Here is a 21,825-nt window from a genome sequence, read left to right on the forward strand (position 1 = left end):
GTCAGGAAGTCATTTCTGAAAGTATTGGTATGGAGTGTGGCCATGTATGGAAGTGAATCATGGACGATAAATAGTTTGGACAAGAAGGTATAGAAGCTTTCGAAATGTGGTGCTACAGAAGAATGCTGAAGATTAGATCACATAAATAATGAAGAAGTATTGAATCGGATTGGGGAGAAGAGAAGTTTGTGGCACAACTTGACCAGAAGAAGGGATCGGTTGGTAGGATATGTTCTGAGGCATCAAGGGATCACCAATTTCGTATTGGAGGGCAGCGTGGAGGGTAAAAATCGTAGAGGGAGACCAAGAGATGACTACACTAAGCAGATTCAGAAGGATGTAGGTTGCAGTAGGTACTGGGAGATGATGAAGCTTGCACAGGATAGAGTAGCATGGAGAGCTGCATCAAACCAGTCTCAGGACTGAAGACCACAACAAACAACAAAGGAAAAAAAACCAAGAAGTACGCTGATGATATAACTGTGCTAGCAGAAATGGAGAAAGAGCTCCAGGTAATGATGGAAAGTGCTGTTAAAGAGTTTGGAATGAAACTGAATATTGGCAAGACCAAAGTGATATGGTACTAGATGGAACGGGTCAATCCATACAAAGTGGTCCAAGAAAAAAAAAAAAAAAAAAAAATAGGTTGCTTGACCATTTCAGAAAAAAATGGTATTTGCTGGGTGAATTCCCCAATGTTCAGTAGTCACAAAATAATTTTTTAAAAAAATTATTGTTTATTATTTTGAAATGGCGGCCATATTTGTTTCAGGCCGCATGCGTTTTTTCGTATTTGCAAGTATCTACATTTTTTACAGTTGTTCAGTAGTGGATTGTCCTAAGCCTTTCAGATAAAATGCATTTAGTTCAACACACACTAGGCTTTAAATTAACATCATTATAACTTAGCTGAATGTATTCTTTAACATATTTTTAATAGTTCGAAGTTATCAGCCACAAATTAAAAAAAAACTCAATTTTTAAACAGTAATTTTCCAAACAAAGATTAATTTCTCAGATTTAATATTTTTTCCTTCTATTACACTATATAGTACAGTAACTTTATAAATAGAGCATCAATAGTCAGTATCTTACACTAAAAAAAAAACACTATTTAAAAACAAACAGATTTTTTTTTTAAATTTTCCTTTTTGTGGCCTGCAATATCTTTGTTGAGGGACCACATAAAAATCTGAAAATTTCACAATTAATAGACCTTTATGATATCAAACTTCAGTATAAATTTCAACTTTGAGATTCAATAGAGTCATGGTATGGAATACTTATTTTTGTGATAATGGATAGACAGGAGGCTATTTTATGTTTTAGATCCTTGACATGTAGTGAACAGGCATAAATCATGTTCATTCTCTACCATGAAAAAGGTATACAGATACACAGTACATATTCATTGATAAGTTTTATTACAAGCAAGGCAGGACTTACGAGGAGTCTGCTAAAATACTCCATATGATCAGGCATTGAGAAGTACATTGATCGTGTGGTGTGTTTTTAAGACATGGGTTTTACAAGGGAGCTGAAAAGCTACTGTCCTTGACATCTGCTGTTAATACCAACATTGCACTTACTCTATTGCTGTGTAGGTCCACACAGTTTAAGTTGCAATTGCTCTCAGTAGTTGGTGTTTTAACAACCACGATGCAGTATTATATGAAAGATAATCTTCAAATATTCTGGTTAGTTACTCGTCACAAGTAAATGAGCAGACAATTGTTTGAGATAGAAAAGCATCATAATGTTGCTATTTCAGCAAGACATTGCAGTCTGTCACACTGCCATCAACAAATTTGTTTTTTACTGTGTGATGAGTTTTGCTGACACCTCCGTTACAAAAGTTGTGCAATTCCATCCTGTGATTTAATGCCTCGTGGTACATTAAAATGTAGTTTTACAAGAATAAAACTCTCACTGATTTGATTCTAATTAGGTGATTGAATGCAGCTGGCAGAATACATAGCCAAGTTTGTGAGAGAGTGCTGGATAGAAAGACTTACAAAGAGCTATAATAAATGGAGTTACATCCAAGATACTGTTTTCCATTCTTAAATCTTGTGTACTGAAGAGAAATGTGTTATGTCTTGTGTTCCTGTTCAAATTACGTTAATCTCAACCACTATTAGAAGCGGCGTACTTTCTGAAACACACATTACAATTGAAGAAAAACCTAATAATTGAAGTAAAGAGAAAAGATAAAAGTGAAAAGAAGAGAGGGGGGAAATCATACATAATGGAGGGGCAGTGACAAAGGAAAGAAATACCATGGGGCAGAACATTACATAAATAATGTACAAACAAGGGGAAATAAATTATGGCAGATATGTGGAGGAGAAAAGGAGGTAATAAGATAGCATCAGGAATATTTAGCAAGGTCAAGGTGATGGGGCCAATCGTCTGCAGTAGTTTATGTTTCTATGCATTAGACTCTGAAGTGGTGTTGCCACACGGGAAAATCCAAGCTACACAATTGGTGATGTCTATTGTGCTATAAAGCACATTGGGTGACAGGGAATTGGGCGATACCAGTGTGTTAACATAATGGTAATGCTGTCCACTTAACAGATTAAAGTGGCAGCAGGAGAAAATACAAATACAAGCTGTGGAAATGTTTAAGCTTTCATTTCAGAGCCAGTGGCTCCTTTTTCTGGAAACTTTAGAAGCCATTGACACATTTTGCTGTTGACATACGCTTGCATGAGCACTGCGTGTTGTTGTATATGGCACATTTCCTTTGCAATTTAAATTATTTTTATTTTTTCTCTTGTTTATGTTTTACTGTTTAAGTATTATTCTGCAGTAGCTGGATATAGTAATATTCTTTGTTAGAGTATCGGATCTTACCAGTCAAAATTACAAAAATTTAACAGAGAACTAAAACAATGAAAAATTACGAGAATTCTAAAACAACTCCCAGGTTTTTCCCAAATCTCCAGATTGTGCTGGGTCGTATACACCCTGTGATAGAACATAATCTGAGACATCAAGGGATCACCAATTTAGTACTGGAGGGAAGTAGGTAGGTTGGAGTAGTTATTCAGAGATGAAGAGGCTTGCACAGGATAGAGTAGCATGGAGAGCTGCATCAAACCAGCCTTTGGACTGAAGACCACAACAGTAACAACATGGATCCTTCGCTAAACCTTCATTCACTTTATTCTTGCTTTGATATCTTTTGAATACACTAATAAATGAGCAAAAAAACTTTAAATGACACACTTGAGTGTTGTTCTGCTGCTACTGGTATTGCTCTCACTTGCAAGCAGAAATTTACTAACGGCCTGTAGAAACACTGAGCATTTTATGTGACAGCAGGTAAATTTAATTTCACACTGTGCAGAAATGTGTTGTTGAACGTAGTCTTTTAACAGCATTTTCTGATGGTACTGTAAGAGGTGTCAAAGAAGAGACTTCTTGCATCAATTTGTCTCAGCCTGTATGCCATGTAACACCAAAAAATTGCTGAAACCTGGAACTATTAATAGAGATACGTCAAAATTTTGAGTTCCATATATGCACCAGTAGCTCTTTTAACCTACATAAAATACTTTATCATTTTATTATAATGAACTGTATCAAAATTATATGTTTTCAGCAATATTATGAAAAGGATAGATTGCTACTCACCATATAGTGGAGATGATGAGTCGCACGTGGCACAACAATAACGCTGCTAAACAAGTAAGCTTTCAGCTTTCAGTTGTCTTTTTTAAATTTTATTGGCAGGTCTAGATTTCAGCTAGAAACTGGCCATTCTCAATGCGCTATCATTTTTGATCAATACATGTAATGCCTGTTGGTCGGCATAAAAAGGATGACTGACAGCTGAAATCTATTATTTAGAAGTCAATATAACAGTCGCTGCATGCAACAGCCTTCTGAATGGAAGGTAACCCGAAGTAAGCTTTCGGCCAAAACACCTTCTTCTGAATTAGACACACACACACAAACACACACACACACACACACACACACACACACACACACACACACACACACAAACACACACACAAACACACACACAAACACACACAAACACACACACACACACACACAAACACACAAACACACACACACACAAACACACACAAACACACACACACACGCACACACACACACGCGCACGCAGCCACTGTCTCTGGCTGCTGAGGCCAGTCATGCCTGTCTGGGGGATCAACATCTTCGCTACATAGTATCCTTTTCATAAGACTGTAATTTTTCTATCCTGATCAGTTTGATCATAACTAGCTTCAAACACTGATTAGTGTGCGTTAACAGTGGGGCAAGTTTGCAAACTGAGATTGTTATTTGGACAAATCCACAGTTTAATAAGGATATATTTATTGCACTCTATTGTTTTATAAGCACAGGATGTGTCTTCAGAGTATGTACTTTAACATGACTAGATAGGTAGAGGGATAGCCATAACAGAATTAGGCACAAGAGTCAATAAAATACGAACAACATTAACATGATGAGATAGATTGTACAAACTATAATAGAACACAAAGAGCTCTCTCAATACATGTTCATTGATTCCACATGAGACAATTATTATAGATAACTTCAGTCCAAAAAAACTATAGGTTTATTATGCAAACTGTCACCTCAGATAGTGAAGAAAGTATTGACCTAGAAATTCACAATAACCTATCACAATTTAATCATTTGATGTAGTTTTCTGTTCTTGGTTAAGTTTTAAGAAAAATGATACAGCAGTAGAGCATGCTATTAACTGAAACACTGCAAGATACACATTTTTGTTTACCTCCAGAAGGGCACGCGGTGAAGGGTAAACAGCAGAAATAGCTTCCGCTGTGGCTAGGCTCGCCAGTGGGAACTGGCACAGCTGCTGCCGCCACAGCTGCAGCATCCCATTGCCGTGTTTGTCCACCTTCACACAGTCGTTAGAGTCACCTGCTGCAAACCAGTCTGTCTCTTCCATCAGTTCCTCCTGCTTTTCCAATCTACATAAACACATTAAGAGGATACATGCAAACAGACAGGTGAAAAAGTAAAACAATTTAAGTATAGAAAAACACTTACTTACCACTTGTTTCACCAATTATTTATTTTTTCAACCTAGGTTTTGGGTTATTAGTCTGATGTCTAGCAGGGCTAGTAAAGAACAACAATAAGGAAAGGACAGAGTGCTATCCACCACATACAGAAGGCACTGAGTCATACAGTGAAAAAGAATGCTTGAAATATTTCACCTTCCATATAAGTTGCTTTTATGATATTATTTTTATGAGAATGCACATGAGTTTTCTACTTCTGAAAAAGGCCCCTACCTGAAAGCTGAAATATTTCTAACATTCTTTTCATTGTGCCTAAATGCAACTAAATGGCTCTTGTATGATATGAGTAGCAATCTACAATTGGTACAAACAAACATGTTTTATCCATTATGTGCTGTCAGAACATCGTGATTGAATAATTAAAATGAACAAAATAAACCATAACCATGATAATTCCAGTGCTTTTTATCATAGCTGAAATAATACTTGGCCACACCAACATACAAATATGAAACAGAAGTATAAATATTACATTATTTATGCAGGTAAATATAAGGATGAACGTAGAGCACCAATATAGTGTTACTGGTCTCCTAAATAATTTGTCAAATAATGAATGCTTACAATTTATTTTCTTCATTGTAATCAACCAAAATACTGTACAAAAACCTGTAGAATATGATGACTATTAATGCAGAGGCAAGGAATATTCAACACAGACAAAAACTGGATGACAGAAAGCTGTGGTCAGAGTAATATACAGCAGCAAATACAGTTATTACTCCATACAGGTCAACAATTCATTAAGCAGCATATCCACAGAAAATAGTAATAGTGAATCAGTTGGGGCATTCTCCATAAGTTCTGTAATCATGCTGCTCATTCCTCCCTCAATGTAATTCAGAATTCTTGAATGGTTGAAGATGAGAGTGTCACCTGTGGACCACCTAACATAAGAGTGTTCCCAAATATGATCTTAAGTATCTGGGTCTACTATATACAAATGTGTCACTCCTTAAGTATTTCTTCACTCTCCAGTGTCTCCATAAAACAGGCATCTCTGTGAGTTCAGAATAAATGTTCCACAACATTTTGGCAAAATATCATTATATTTAGATTAGATTCAGTTTTTGATCCATAGACCCAAAAAATGAGTTGATTTTCGTGGGTGTGGAACATGTCAATTAAGTATGACATAAAAACATGAGACATTTGAATATAATACTTACTACCCCTGATCATTTGTCAGGAGATAGTAAAGAATAAGTTAATACAATGCAGTAAACTGGGACAGCTAATACACTACTGGCCATTAAAAGATAATATGATACAGACGCAAAATTTAACCGACAGAAAGGAGGGGCTTTGATATGCAAATGATTAGCTTTTCACAGCATTCACACAAGGTTGGCGCCAGTGGCGACACCTACAACATGCTGACATGAGGAACGTGTCCAACCGATTTCTCATGCACCAACAGCAATTGACCAGTGTTGCCAGGTGAAATTTTGTGATGCCTCGTGTAAGGAGGAGAAATGTGTACCATCACGTTTCCGACTTTGATAAAATCACGATTGCGGTTTATAGTATCGCGACATTTCTACTCGCGTTGGTCAAGATCCAATGACTGTTAGCAGAATATGGAATCGTTGGGTTCAGGAGGGTAATACGGAACGCCGTGCTGGATCCCAACGGCCTCATATCACTAGCAGTCGAGATGAAAGGTGTCTTATCCGCATGGCTGTAACAGATCATGCAGCCACATCTCAATCCCCGAGTCAACAGATGGGGACGTTTGCAAGACAACAACCATTTGCACGAACAGTTCGACGACGTTTGCAGCAGCGTAGACTATCAGCTTGGAGACCATGGCTGTGCTTCCCCTTGACGCTGCATCACAGACAGGAGCGCCTGCGATGGTGTACTCAACAATGAACCTGGGTGCACGAAAGACAAACAATTTTTTCGGATGAATCCAGGTTCTGCTTATAGCATCATGATGGTCGCATCCGTGTTTGGTGACATCGCAGTGAACGCACATTGGAAGTGTGTATTCGTCATCGCCAGCATAATAGTATGGGGTGCCATTGGTTACACATCTCTGTCACCTCTTGTTCGCATTGACTGCACTTTGAACAGTGGACGTTACATTTCAGATGTGTTACGACCTGTGGCTCTACCCTTCATTCGATACCTGCGAAACCCTACATTTCAGCAGGCTAATGCACGACCGCATGTTGCAGGTCCTGTACGGGTCTTTCTGGATACAGAAAATGTTCGACTGCTGCCCTGGCCAGCACATTCTCCAGATCTCTCTCACCAATTGAAAACGTCTGGTCAATGGTGGCCGAGCAACTGGCTCGTCACAATATGCCAGTCACTACTCTTGATGAACTGTGGTATCGTGTTGAAGCTGCATGGGCAGCTGTACCTGTACACTCCATCCAAGCTCTGTTTGACTCAATGCCCAGGCATTTCAAGGCCATTATTATGGCCAGAGATGGTTGTTCTGGGTACTGATTTCTCAGGATCTATGCACCAGAATTGCATGAAAATGTAATCACATGTCAGTCCTAGTATAATATATTTGTCCAATGAATACCCGTTTATCATCTGCATTTCTTCTTGATGTAGCAATTTTAATGGCCAGTAGTGTATTTACAGAATTAACACACTGTCAGAATGGAACACTGTTATGCACTATTAATTAATTTATCATATGCAAAATACCTAATCTTGACTGTTGTGACCAAGTGTTGTCAAAACTAAAATCTAACAGATATTTTTACTTAAGCTGACTTAACAGTCTCTGTTAAGATATTCATCTATGGAGTAGAAGGAGTTGCCTATCAAAAAGTCTTTCAAACTCTATTTAAACTGTGCTTTATCTGAAACCAAGTTTGTAATGGCTGCTTGCAATTTATTAAAAATGTGTGTTCCTGAATATTGGACCCGTTTTTGGACCAAGGTAAGTGACTTTAGGCCTTTATGTAGATTCTTCTTATTCCTAGTATTGATACCGTGTACTGAGCTATTGGTTGGAAATACAGATGTATTAACAAATTTCATTAAGGAATAAATATACTGAGAAGCACTGGTTAGAATACAAAGTTCCTTGAACAGGTTTCTACAAGATGCTCTCAAATTTACACCACAGATGATTTTTATCACACACTTTTGCACCCTAAAAACTTTTGGTCGGTTTGAGGAGTTGCCCGAGAATATGATCCCATAATGCATAATAGAATGAAAGTAAACAAAGTATGTAAGTTTTTTTAATATAAATATATCTCCTACATCCGACATCATTCTCATGGCAAATACAGTCTTGTTTAGGCACTTAAGCAATTCTGTGGTATGTCCTTCCAAATTGAATTTATTATTAAGTTGTAATCCCAGAAATTTAACACTGTCAACCTCTTTGATCTGCATGTCTTCATATGTTATACTCATGCTGGAAGGTAATCTCTTACAGGTTCTGAACTGCATATACTGAGTCTTCTCAAAGTTTAATGACAAAGAATTAGCTTGAAACCACTTATTGATGTCAGTAAAAATTTTATTAGCAGCTATTTCTAAATCTGTACTTGATTTGCTGCTTATTGCAATGTTTGTGTCATTTCAAAACAAAACAAACTTAGCATCTGGCAATGTAACAGATGAGAGGTCATTAATATACACAAGAATGTTCCTCTTCCCTTTTGGCCCCACCTGTCACTGTCTTCACAATATCCCATACAGTTTTTATTTTTTACCTGATGCAATTATCTTTTTCTCATAATAAAGCTGCTTTGATTGCTGGATTACTTGCTTCAATATTTTGCAGCATTCTTTGTAATGCATTACAATTCTAACCTCAGAGCTGTTTCTCCTTTTTGTCCCACATGATATCTTTATTCCTTGTGTAATCCATGGTTTACTTTTTGACTTGTGTATGAGTTGAGTTACCTCGTTGTATGTGTGATGGGTGCCAACGACATAGCTCATAACGAATCCGGAAAGTGCATAACAGGTTTGAGGGATTTTTTAAATGTAAATATGATGAAAAACACTGTTGTTGTGACGATACCTCATAGACATGACTTCACGTATAATGCGTGTGTGAATAAAAAAAATCCGCAAAACCAACACTAGAATAAAACAATTATGGTCTACTTATGGAAAATGCAATGTAATAGATATCAAAAGACTGGCGAAAAATCTGCGCACGAAACACAGTGAGCATCTGAATTACCAGGGCAAAAAATTTCTCTGTCACGAGATAAGCAAAATTATAAATTAAATTCAAGAACGCAACTGCCTAGTTTTAAAAGACACTATTTCTGGGGATACTTATGGACCTCCTTTTTTAGGCAATACAACGTTACAGGGGAAGGAAGGGTAGAAACCACATTAAGGGAAAACTGCAGCAAAGTAATTAATTCAGATAACTGTGTTGTTTTAGATCAATCGGTGAAAATAAATGAACATGCAAGATCTTGTGACATTAAAATACCTTTCTGTGCAGATAACAATGTTCTTCTACATATAAATGTACAATCACTTTGTGGTAAAATCAATGAACTGCAGTACTGGCTTGATAAAATTAACTGCAGTATGTTGTGTATCAATGAACACTGGATGAAAGAGTCTGAAACAGACTTGTGTGTTCCTCCATGATATTTGCTAGTTACTAACTATTGCAGAAGAAGCATTTTACATGGTGGAGTTTCAATCTACATTAAAAACAAATTAGATTTAGATTATTCAGTAGTAGACCTTAGCAAAATGTACCTTGAAGGCATATTTGAAGTAGCCGGTATGGTAATACACGCACAAAAAATTGTAATTGTGTCAGTGTATTGAACTACAAGATCTGATGAAATAATATTTGTAGAAAAAATTAAAACACTAATTTTGCAGTTGTCCAAATATAAACAACATAAAATTATAATTGTATGTGATATTAACATAGATATAAGGGCAAAGAAGAGAAATGTTATCTTTATGGTTAATTCTTTGAAGTCACTGAACTAGTATTGTCTTAATGAAAAGCCCACCAGACAGAATGCATGTCTTGATAACATAATTAGTAATGTATATAAAGATACTCTTGAATGTGACATAATAGAATTAGGAATATCAGATCATGCAGGACTATGGCTTCAAATAGAAAATTCTGAACCCAACACTAAAGAAAGACAAGTGACATATAGACTTCTAGGAGAATCCAATGTAAACAACATGATTAATGAGTTACAGGAAATTGATTGGTCTCATAAAATTAATAATAATAAGGCAACTGATGAATGCTTTACTATTTTCCTCACAGAAATTAAGCACATTGTAGAAAAGATGTGCCCCACTGTAAAAAAAAGACAACATCCTTACAATACACATAAGCAACTTAAACTTAGGATACTACTTCAAATTCTGAAGGATGAAACTAATAAAAGTGATCAAGACAAGGCAAATTACATTAATATGAGAAAACTTAACAAATCAGAAATAAAAGGGGGTAACTGCAATGCAAATGATGAATACATTTTGAATTCCAAAAATAAATGTAAAGCAGCCTGGAATGTCATAAAACAGTTTAGCAAAGGAAATCAAAATGCCACTTCTCTCACTGTCAAACAGAGTACAAGATGAAGGAATTTTTCCACAATGTCTTAAGCTCACAGTTACACTACCTATGTATAAAAAAGGTATTAAAAACCTCCCAAACAACTACAGACCCATATCAATAGTACCAATCATATCCAAAATAATAGAAAATTGCATGAATATGCAGCTATACAGCTATTTTGAAGGTAACAAACTATTAAATGAACAGCAGTTCATATTCAGGTCTCACCATCAACTATAAAAGCAATTGAAGCTTTGGTGAACAATGTATATGAAGCATATGAAAAGAGGCTGCATATATCTTGAACACTTATTGATTTAAGCAAAGCATTTGATTCAGGGTCTCATGACATAATCATTAAAAAGTTAGAATACTACGGCATTAAAAATATAACACTCACCTAATTCAAATCTTATTTAAGCAGTAGGTTACAGCCTGTATATGCAAATAAACAGATCAGCAATACTCCCTATAAAAAGAGGAATACCCAAGGCTTGGTTCTTGGGCCTTTCCTGTTTATTGTCTATATTAACGATTTCTCGAATTATATACCATGTAAGAATATACTGTATGCTGATGATATAACACTAATAACCTCAGATGACAATTTACAAACTGTGCTGGATAACAACAGAGAAATAATGCAAATGACTAGTCACTGGCGTCAGGCCAATCAACTGTGCATAAACAATACAAAAACAGAAGAAATAATTTTTAATCTAAAAGCTAAAAAAGTAAAAATAAAGCAGTGAAACGACTTGGAATGCACATAGACCAAAAACTATCCAGGGAAGAACACACCAATCACCTGTGCAGCAAACTAGCCTGTGTACTTATTTTTTTACTGTACAAACTGAGAAACAGTGTGATCAAACAGCTGTTACTTCACTCATATTTTGATTTCTTCCATTCCCATCTGGAGTATGGAATTTTGCTCTGGGGTAATTCCTCTGGGGCTAAATGTATTTTCAGATGGCAAAAGAAGGCCATCAGATGTATAGTAGGATTAGCACACAGAGATTCCTGCAGAAACCACTTTAAATATCTCAGTGAATTGACTGTACTTAGCATGTACATGTATAACTGTTTAATGTATGCTAAAGAAAATCTGGACAAATTCAGCACGAGATGTGAGGTTCAGCACGAGATGTGAGGCGCGCGCGCACACACACACACACGCACACACACACACACACACACACACACACACACACACACACACACACACGCACACGCACACAATACCAGAAATAGTTGCTTGTTGGATTTTCCTTTCTCGAGGCAAGCTGTTGTCCATAATAACTATAAACATTTGGGCATAAAAGTTTTTAATAAGTTACCATACTCAGCTCATACAGCCCCATTTAATACCGAGCGAGGTGGCGCAGTGGTTAGCACACTGGACTCGCATTCGGGAGGACGACGGTTCAATCCCGCGTCCGGCCATCCCGATTTAGGTTTTCCGTGATTTCCCTAAATCGCTCCATGCAAATGCCGGGATGGTTCTTTTCAAAGAGCACGGCCGACTTCCTTCCCCGTCCTTCCCTAATCCGATGAGACCGATAACCTCGCTGTCTGGTCTCCTTCCCCAAACAAACCAACCAACCAACCAACCCATTAAATAAATTCAAGAGTGTACTGCAAAACTGGTAAAAAATGCAGTGAACTCTATACAATTGAAGAATTCCTAGAGAATACTCACTATAATATAAGCTTTTAATAAGTGATAAAGAAATGTTTTCAATTCTTAAATAAGCTAAATAATTCTGTGTATGTAAGTGTTTATTGTGCTTAACTGTACTCCATTGTAAACTCTGACGAAGAAAATTGTATGTAAAATACTGAAAGGTGAATAAAAATATTCTACTCTATTCTTTAGGGGAAAACAAGTCTCAAAAGTGGATGCAACTTTATTAATGAATGCTTCGTATTTTCCATTTTAGTCAGATGTATTGTGAACAACTATTCAGTCCATGTCTTTCAGCAATTTCCTGAATTTCTCAATTTTTGACTTGTGTATTACCCTCCTGTACTCATATTTAATAGATTTTTTTATCCTGATAAGTTTCAACATTTAACACAACAATCATGATCAGATAGCCCATTTATTATTGGTTTTGTGATATGACCTTCTTCCCTAGATTTGTTAGGGATTTTGCCCAGGATGAGTGATGGTGGGATGCAGGGTTGTGAAGGATAAGCAGATGATTGTGTGTGTGTGTGTGTGTGTGTGTGTGTGTGTGTGTGTGTGTGTGTGTGTGTGTGTTTTATCCTACTGCAATCAAACAAACAATGTCTGATCCAACAATACAATTGTCAACAAGTAGTAATTTTATATCACAAGCTCAACTGGAGTATGGCCTGGTAGGTGTGAATCAGCTCATGCTTCTCGACTGTCCAACAAATTTGCTAGGTGGGAGGAGGAAGAGGCAAATGGTGTAAGTGGTATGTGGAGAACAAAAATGTCAGTGATATTAGTAGAAGAAAGTGACAATACAACAACACAACGAAAAACAGAATTGTAAATTTATGTTATAAAATGTGTTCATTTTGAGATGGCGTGAGGTCCAACTCAAAATTAACGCACTTTATAACACAAATTTTGGAACACCTGAACACAACAGAAAAGTCTGTCGAAACTAGGTTGTCTGGAAATAAAGAAATATTATTTTTGTCTTGGCTTTAGAAAGTTTTTACCAATTCAAAATGTATCTTAATTCAGTTCCATTTTCTCTCACATCCTCATCTCTCATTAAGCCTTATGTGCGAGATAATTCTAAAATGACATCCAATTTGAAAATTATACAATAATCCATATGTATTTATCTATGTAGGTGTACACTTGAGCCTATTTGTGAAAGTTTCTCTAGGTCTTGCATTCATCTACAGTTGAACAGCAAAAATAATGTAGTCTGTACGAAGTACTCACATCAAAGGCAATCTCTCTCTCTCTCTCTCTCTCTCTCTCTCTCTCTCTCTCTCTCTCTCTCTCTCTCTCTTTCTTTCAACCCCCCCCCCCCCCTTCCTCCCACACACACAAAGCATTGCAGATACTACTCTTTATTATTGTAGTTTTAACTTTAGGTTAGCTGTCAGGAACACTCCCTCCTTTTCACATTCTGATAATTGCTTCTCATCTTATTAATGCAGGTGGACTTACAAAACAGTTGTACTATAATTCCACCAGAAGATTATATATCCAGCAGTTAAAGCCAAATGTTGAATTGCTTTGTTGTCTTCTGAATAACATAATTTTCTAGTTACAGTTAGCAAAACATTGTGGATAACATCCAATTGCATCATATGTATACTAACTTGAATGGTTTCACAGCAATAGCCTTTGTAAGCTGCCCAATTGCTGCACCAAGCTCCTCTGGGGTGTGCACAAGATGATACTGACAGCCGTGTCGCAACTGCAATTCTACGAGGGCCTCCAGCAGCTCATCTTCGGATGGTGATGATTCTGTGTAATAACTTCCCTTCTTCTGTGGTTTCTTGTTCCTAAATAAATGAAGTTATGTTTATCTTAATAAAATGTAACTGTGGTCATGTGATAGCTGAAAACAGGCAGATCATTGTTTGGGGGGGGGGGGGGGGGTGAGGGATGAGGAGGAGGGAGGGCGGTGAGGTCAGAGAATCTGTAGACACTAACCATAACGATGCAATGTTTAGTAACCCTGTCAGACATGCGTATGCAAGATATGGATGTACTGATACGCAAATTATGACCCATGTTTGGTGTGGCCATTGCCATGGGAAAGCAGATAACGCAGGCTGGTCACATGAATTTCTGTAGCTCGCAGATATTAAGGTTGTCTGACAATGGACTCATTCTCAATTGCTATTCTCTAATATGCCTCTACAACTTAATCAAGATCACCACTGTTTACGTGGATGAACATAACCTTGTGTTAGATAGTACTTTGGCAGACAGGCACGTAGTTTCCATCACCATACGAAAAGTGGGATTGTCCTTAAAATTATAATATCCATACACGTGCATAATGAAGTAGTAGTGCTTGGACTTTCAACGTTTCTGTCACGAACTACTGCTTATATTATTTCTATCAAGAACTATTACTGTTTGGGTTATTGATTAATAAACAATTCAGAAGCTCTCCTACGAACCTTGCAGAACTAGCACTCCTGAAAGAAAGGATATTGCGGAGGCATGGCTTAGCCACAGCCTGGGGGATGTTTCCAGAATGAGATTTTCACTCTGCAGTGGAGTGTGTACTGATATGAAACTTCCTGGCAGATTAAAACTGTGTGCTGGACAGAGACTCGAACTCGGGACCTATACCTTTCGCGGGCAAGTGCTGGCAGAAGTAAAGCTGTGAGGACGGGGCGTGAGTCGTGCTTGGGTAGCTCAGTTGGCAGAGCACTTGCCCACGAAAGGCAAAGGTCCTGAGTTCGAGTCTCGGTCCGGCACACAGTTTTAATCTGCCAGGAAGTTTCATATCAGCGCACACTCCGCTGCAGAGTGAAAATCTCGTTCTGGAATTTCAATCTGTTGTGGCAGCGAGTTTATTTGTGTTCCATAAATGTTGTTGTGCTGAAAGTCAGGGTACAACATTGGCAGGGAGCAGGTTCCAGTTGTGGTTAGCCTAGCATTCCAAATGATGCAAAATTTCTTGAGCTTTGATAGCAACAGCTAAATCAGCAACCAGAAGTAGGTCAAACACTTCACTAATTCTACACTGCAGCAGTCACAGGCACTGCTAGCTGCCTTGGTATTTCAGCCATTGAACAAGGTTCAAAAAGACTGGGAAGTATATGTCTTGCCCTGCGCATCTGGGCAAATGAGATTAAGTGTCTGGAGTGACAGTAGGTCTTTTTGTTGTATGCGAACACAGTTATATAACTTGGAACAAAAGTTGGCATCGTTGTCTGATCCATCTGTGTTCCCACTGTCTGACATTCTCATTATTATCTGCATTTTCCAACAAAATGCATACAGTAGCAGCCAGGCAAGAATTCTCATTGCACCACAAGGCACATGCTATAAATTATGTGTCTTGGATTCAGATTTGAAGGGATAGACTAGAAAATGAAAATTCACATGTGTGTCATCACTCATACATGAAAAATTTGATATGAGCTGTAGTGACTTGTTAAGAACCGGATAACAAGGTACGTACACAAGCCTAAGACAGTCTGACCCCTTCCTGGCTGAGGTGCTACAAACATTGTGTGCATTTGAAATATCACCAATTGTGCTGTAAAATTTTTCGTAAGATGCTGATCTTTAACATGTGGCCCATAGCCATAGTGATAAAATGCAGCAGGTTTCCATAACAGACTCTAAAGTTGTAAACAAGTTTCATTTGACAGAAGACAACTGGCCTCTCTGCAAAACTTCTCTTGTATTAGGTGTCGTTTGTGGCAATACACCTTTCTCCTACTTGCCTGGGCTGCTTTTCTATGCATCCCAGATGAGAATGCCTAATAATCAGGGCAAATATTATAAGTGTTTACATAAACATTGCACTGCAGGTATATGTCATAGCATGTTGGGCACTAGGCTCTGGCCTCTGTGATCATGTGCAGGCAATGCATAAAATTTAGCTACTTGCAACAGTATAAGACTTTTCTTTTGATACCATTGCATTGGTCTTAGTTGTTAACCAGTCTATGTATTTAGTATGTGCACTCTCTCATTCAGTGAAGTGCTATCAAAGTTGGGGGTATAGCCATTGCTTAGGTTGTGTACAACTGATGGTTGTTTACAATCAATTCATTTTTTGTGGAAATGACATTATGTAATGCCTTAAAAAAGTGTTGTTCAGCTTATATGTGAGTGCAGGCTTTCTAAGTGAATTTCATATATGAAGTCTTAACGGGTTGTCAGCTGAGTAGCGTTGTCATCTCATAACAATGTTTCGGTGGAATGCATCTCCATCATCTTCGCCTGAAGATGATGGAGACGCATTTCATTGAAACATTGCTACGAGATGACAACGCTATGTGGCTGACAACCCGTGAAGACTTCGTATATGTCCACTGGGGCTGAACCGCAGAATAACTCTGGGTTTGGTGTGGGGTGGTGGTAGGGTGAGAGGACTTCTGTAACCTGTTGGGTTGTGTACCACTGTGGGCTAAGGTGGGGATGAAGCTTCTCCATCATTTCTAGGTCACCAGTTCCATACAATACAATACAATATAATACTGTGAAGAAATGCTGAGACACAATGAATTAATGTAAATTATGGCCATGTGGGTGGCAAGAAACAAGGATATGTTGTAGTGCTAGTTCCCACCTGTGGAGTTCTGAGAAACTCGTGTCTGGGGGAAGAAACCAGGTGGCACATGTGATGAAAAAGGCACCAAGATCATGACTGTCATGCTGTACAGCATGCTCTGCAATGGTACGTTGTGTGTTGCCTGTATAAACCCCTCAGCCTATGCCCATTCATCCTGACTGATAACTGGATGGCAGTCATGCAGATGTAAAAGGCCGAACAGTGTTTACATAACAGCCAGTGTAAGACATGTATCATCTCAAAGGTAGTATATGTTTTGCCAGTTACAGGGCTGGAATATGTGGCGGTAGGAGGGTGCACAAGGGAAGTCCAGCAGAGGGTACGTTCATAGGGGTAGGAGCCATAGGTTGGGGAGATGGGTGCAGAAGAAGCTATTCTAGGTGTGGTGGGCAAAATCTTGAACAGAATGGATCTCATTTCAGGGCATGATTTTAGGAATTCATGGCCTTGTCGAAGTAGCTGACTGATACATTCAAGACCAGGATAATAGTGGGTGACCACTGGCACGCTCTGAAGCTTTTTTTCTTTTTTTCCTTTTCTTTTCTTTGAACAAATACGTTTGCCTCAAATGCCAAGGCTGTATGGGAGGGAACGTTTGACATCAAATGAATGGCAACTGTTCTAATGTAAGTACTGTTGTTTGTAAATGAGACCAACATCAAGGGAAGTGTCATGGGATTCAGAGTAGGACCATGTGAAATTTAATTGGGAGAAGGTATTTAGAGATTCCAGACCCTATGCTCCTTCTGCACCCATCTCCCCACCCTATGATTCCTACCCCTGTGACATACCTCACTGCAAGACTTGCCCTATGCACCCTCCTGCCGCCACCTATTCCAGCCCTGTAACTCGCAAAACATATACTACCAAAGGAAAAGCCATCTATGAAACGACACGTTATATACCGGCTATCATGTAAACAATATCTGGCCTTCTACATCAGCATGACTACCACCAAATTATCAATTAGGAAGAATGGGCACAGGCAGAGGGTGTATACTGACCATACACAAAATCCTGTTGCAGAGCATGATGTACAACATGACAGTCATGATCTTGGTGCCTTTTTCACCATATGTGCCATTTGGGTTCTTCACCCACAAACGAGTTTCTCAGAACTCCGCAGGTGGGAACTAGCACTACAACATGTCCTCTGTTCTCACCTCCCACGTGGCCTTAATTTACATTACTTCCTTCCATCTCAGCATTTCTCCACAGTAACTAAGTTTTTCTTCATTCCATTTTTGTTTTCTACATCCTTTATTTTCTGGCTTGTCTATTTTTCACCGTTCCCCTTCCCTTCTGAGTTACTCCTATCAACTAATGCACAATGTCTTAGTAGTAATCTCTGTCCTGCATATTATCCTGTCTTCCACCTTTAAGCTCTCAGGTTTTCAAATCTAGTCCAGTGCGGTCCCCAACAAACAAGTTTTCTTTCTAATCCTGTCCGGTAAGTCTTCCCTTACCTGGGGTTCTGGGTGAGACTTACACACTACTTAAACTATCTTACATTAAGGACAACACAGACACCCATGTCCAAGTGAGGACTCTAACCTCCGGCAGGAGGGGGCGCACAATTCGTGACATGACGCCTCCAACTGTGCGGCCACTGTGTGCGGCTGCCGCCTGGTGAGCAGACTTTTCATCTATCCATTTACATTATAGTAACAACATGAAAAGGATGGATTGCTATTAACGACACTGAGGAAATGCTGAATGGCAGACGGGCGCAGTGAAAAAAAGACTGCTAGATACTATTAGGTATTGGACTTATGTCCTTCATCAGATGTTCAAAAACACTCACACATTCACACACACCTAACTCACACACAAATGGCCACTGTCATCTCTGGGTACCAAGGCCCTGAGTTAGGCTGTGGCACCTGGAGACCACAGTGACCATGTGTGTTCCGTACATCTGATGAAGGACTTAGAGACAGCTAATGGTATCCAGCAGTCTTTTTTTCACTGTGCCTGCCTGTCATTCAACACCCCCTCAGTGTTGTGAATAGCAATGTATCTTTTTCATATTGTTAAAACAGAACATTTTCACTATTAATTTTTAAGAGTATTGATAAAGAAGTGAAATTAAATTGTATTACCACTTCTGCAAAAGTAGTCCTGTTTTCTATAATATATTTTAGAACTAGATCAAGTGCTCAAACATTAATTAAGGGTGGAATGTAACTAGACTGATCTTATTTCCATTTACTATATGTGACATACCTTGAATATTTCTCAGAGTCATAAATTAAAAGTGTCATCTTCTTGCCAGGAAGTGATGATGAAACAGATAATACAGATGCAATAAATATGCCTGACTGCATCTGACTCTTAACCATATCCCATGTCCATATCAACAAAGCATAGTCCTCTTCTTTGTACTTTGTAATCACTTCCAGCTATATTAACAACATATAAGATTTTATTGTAACAGTTCCTGCGGTTTTTCTACAGTGCACAACAAAAATTATTGTAACAATATTATTCAATGACAAACAAGCTACCATCTAAATATTAAACATTTTTAGGACTTATGGATTATGTATCTGAAACTGAGCAATCCATGCTCAAACCCAGCAGGTTCTCTGTAGCCACCACAATTGCTAAATGTGTTAAAGCAGCCATTTCTGGGACTGGACAGACGCACCAGCTCTGGATGAGACCTGCCTCACGGATTAATGCTTGGGCCAGTGTGCCATCTGGTTTGGAAGCAGTTTCTCAGCGGTAGTCTACATCCACTTAAGCAAATAGAGGCCTGGTACCCAGATTCCATGTCAGTTACACAATGCACAACCACACAGAAAAGCAATATCACTTTAACAATGTGATACACACTGGACACTGGCAGAAGGGTACATGTATTCCTCTCCCTAAGGTGGGGGAGGGCAGGGGGGAGGGAGAGGCTGGTAGTAGCCTTTGAGAATGGTGACTCCCTCTTAATAATAGCCTATATATAGGTATCTTTCTCCACAAATTTGGAGAAGTATTATACCAGTTGCAACATGGCATTAGTTACTTTACATGGATGCTTTTACATGGTTAATTTTACATGGATGTACATACAAGCTTGGGGAACTTTTTATAATAATGTACAGGATCCAAGCTTTCCATTTTCTTTTCACAAATGTTCAATATACCCTCCACTGAACACACAACAAACATCCCAATGCTAGTCAAACCCATCACACACTTCTATAAGCATGTCTAGAGATACTGGCTACAACTAGGGAGCATGAAAGTGTACAACTTGATTGTTATGGGAACACGGCACAACATAAAATGTCACTGAAGTTGGGCACTTGCACATTTATTTTTCGTTTTTGTGGTATGCTGGGCTGACTGAACTTGCAAATTTCCTGCCCCCACCCTCCCTCTCATGACAATGGTAGCGGGAAGAGAGGAAGCTGTTCGCAGTGGAGTTCTGCGGGGGAGGGGGGGGGGGGGGAGGGGGGGGGATACCAGATCAGTGAATGATGCCTCAGCAGCAGTGACCAATCAATGTAACACTGCCTCCACCACTCCCCCTCCACCCCATAGCTGCAGCTGGTATTCGACACTGCAACCTCGTCATGTAGCTGCTGACACAACTCGACTGAGGGACTGTAAAGAGGAGGCATAATATCACTAACCCCCACTGTCACAATAATACAAACATATAAGCATTATATTGGTGGGACTGAAGGCTACCGTTAACTACATTTTATTATGAAAATGGATGCACATATGTATGCATACTGAGATGACAAAAGTCACGGGATACCTCCTAATATCATATCGGACCTTGAATTGCCCGGCATATTGCAGCAATTTGATGTGGCATGAACTCAACAAGACGTTGGAAGTTTCCTGCAAAAATATTGAACTATGGTGCCTGTATAGCCATCTATAATTGCGGAAGTGTGCCAGTACAGGGTTTTGTGCACAAACTGACCTCTCAATTATAACCCATAAATTTTCAATGGATTACATGTTGGGCAATCTGGGTGGCTAAAACGCTTGCTCTCAGTATCCAGAATATTCTACAAACCAATCATGAACAATTATGGCCTCGTGACACAGAGCATTGCATCCAAAAAAAATTCCATCATAGTTTGGGAATGTGAGGACCATGAGTCGCTCCAAATGGTCAGTGAATGGTGCAGTTGGACCAGAGGACCCAGTCCATGCCATTATGGAGCCACTACCAGCTTGCACAGTGCCTTGTTGACAACTTGGGTCCATGGCTTCATGGGGTCTGCACCACACTCAAGACCTCACCATCAGTTGTTACCAACTAAAATTAGGATTCATCTGACCAGTTCTGGGTTTTCCAGTTGCCCAGGGTCCAACAGATATGGTCACAAGCCCAGGAGAGGCACTGCAGGCAATATGTTGTTAGCAAAGACACTCATGTTAGTTGTCTTGCTACCATATCACATTAATGCTGAATTTCACTGCATTTTCCTAATGGATACATTCATCATAAGCCCCACATTGACCTCTGTGGTTGTCCCACACAGTGTTGCTAGTCTGTTAGCACTAACAACTCCATGCATATGCCGCTGCTCTTGGCCATTAAGTGAAGGCTGTCAACCACTGCATTGTCTGTGATGAGAGGTAATGCCTGAAATGTGGTATTCTCAGCACATTCTTGACGCTGTGGATATCGGAACATTGAATTCCTTAATGACTTCCAAATGGAATGTCCCAGGCATCTAGTTCCAATTACCATTCTATGTTGAAAGACTTAATTCCTGTTGTGTGGCGATAGTCATGTTGGGTGCATTTCCATATGAATCACCTGCATACATATGACAGCTCCACCAATGCCCTGTCCTTTTATACCTTGTGTAAATAATACTACTATCATCAGTATACGTGTGTATCGCTATCCCATGACTTTTGTCTCCTCTATATATGTATTTTCCACATCTCC

The 21,825-nt window shown here is 38.8% G+C and overlaps 1 protein-coding gene across 8 annotated transcripts in view; it reads right to left on the reverse strand.

The window, feature by feature from the left end:
* LOC126282552 (crossover junction endonuclease EME1) overlaps nucleotides 1-21,825 on the reverse strand; it is a 203,966-nt gene that overhangs the window by 16,428 nt on the left and 165,713 nt on the right. For all 8 annotated transcript variants that reach the window (XM_049982205.1, XM_049982203.1, XM_049982202.1 and 5 more), the window contains 3 exons: nucleotides 19,134-19,309; nucleotides 13,960-14,145; nucleotides 4,784-4,982 (listed from right to left, as the gene is read on the reverse strand). In XM_049982205.1, the coding sequence (XP_049838162.1) occupies nucleotides 4,784-4,982; nucleotides 13,960-14,145; nucleotides 19,134-19,309 (561 nt within the window). The remainder of the gene's footprint in view (nucleotides 1-4,783; nucleotides 4,983-13,959; nucleotides 14,146-19,133; nucleotides 19,310-21,825) is intronic.

The sequence above is a fragment of the Schistocerca gregaria genome, chromosome 1, assembly GCF_023897955.1.
Source record: "Schistocerca gregaria isolate iqSchGreg1 chromosome 1, iqSchGreg1.2, whole genome shotgun sequence".
Taxonomy (NCBI): Eukaryota; Metazoa; Arthropoda; class Insecta; order Orthoptera; family Acrididae; genus Schistocerca; species Schistocerca gregaria.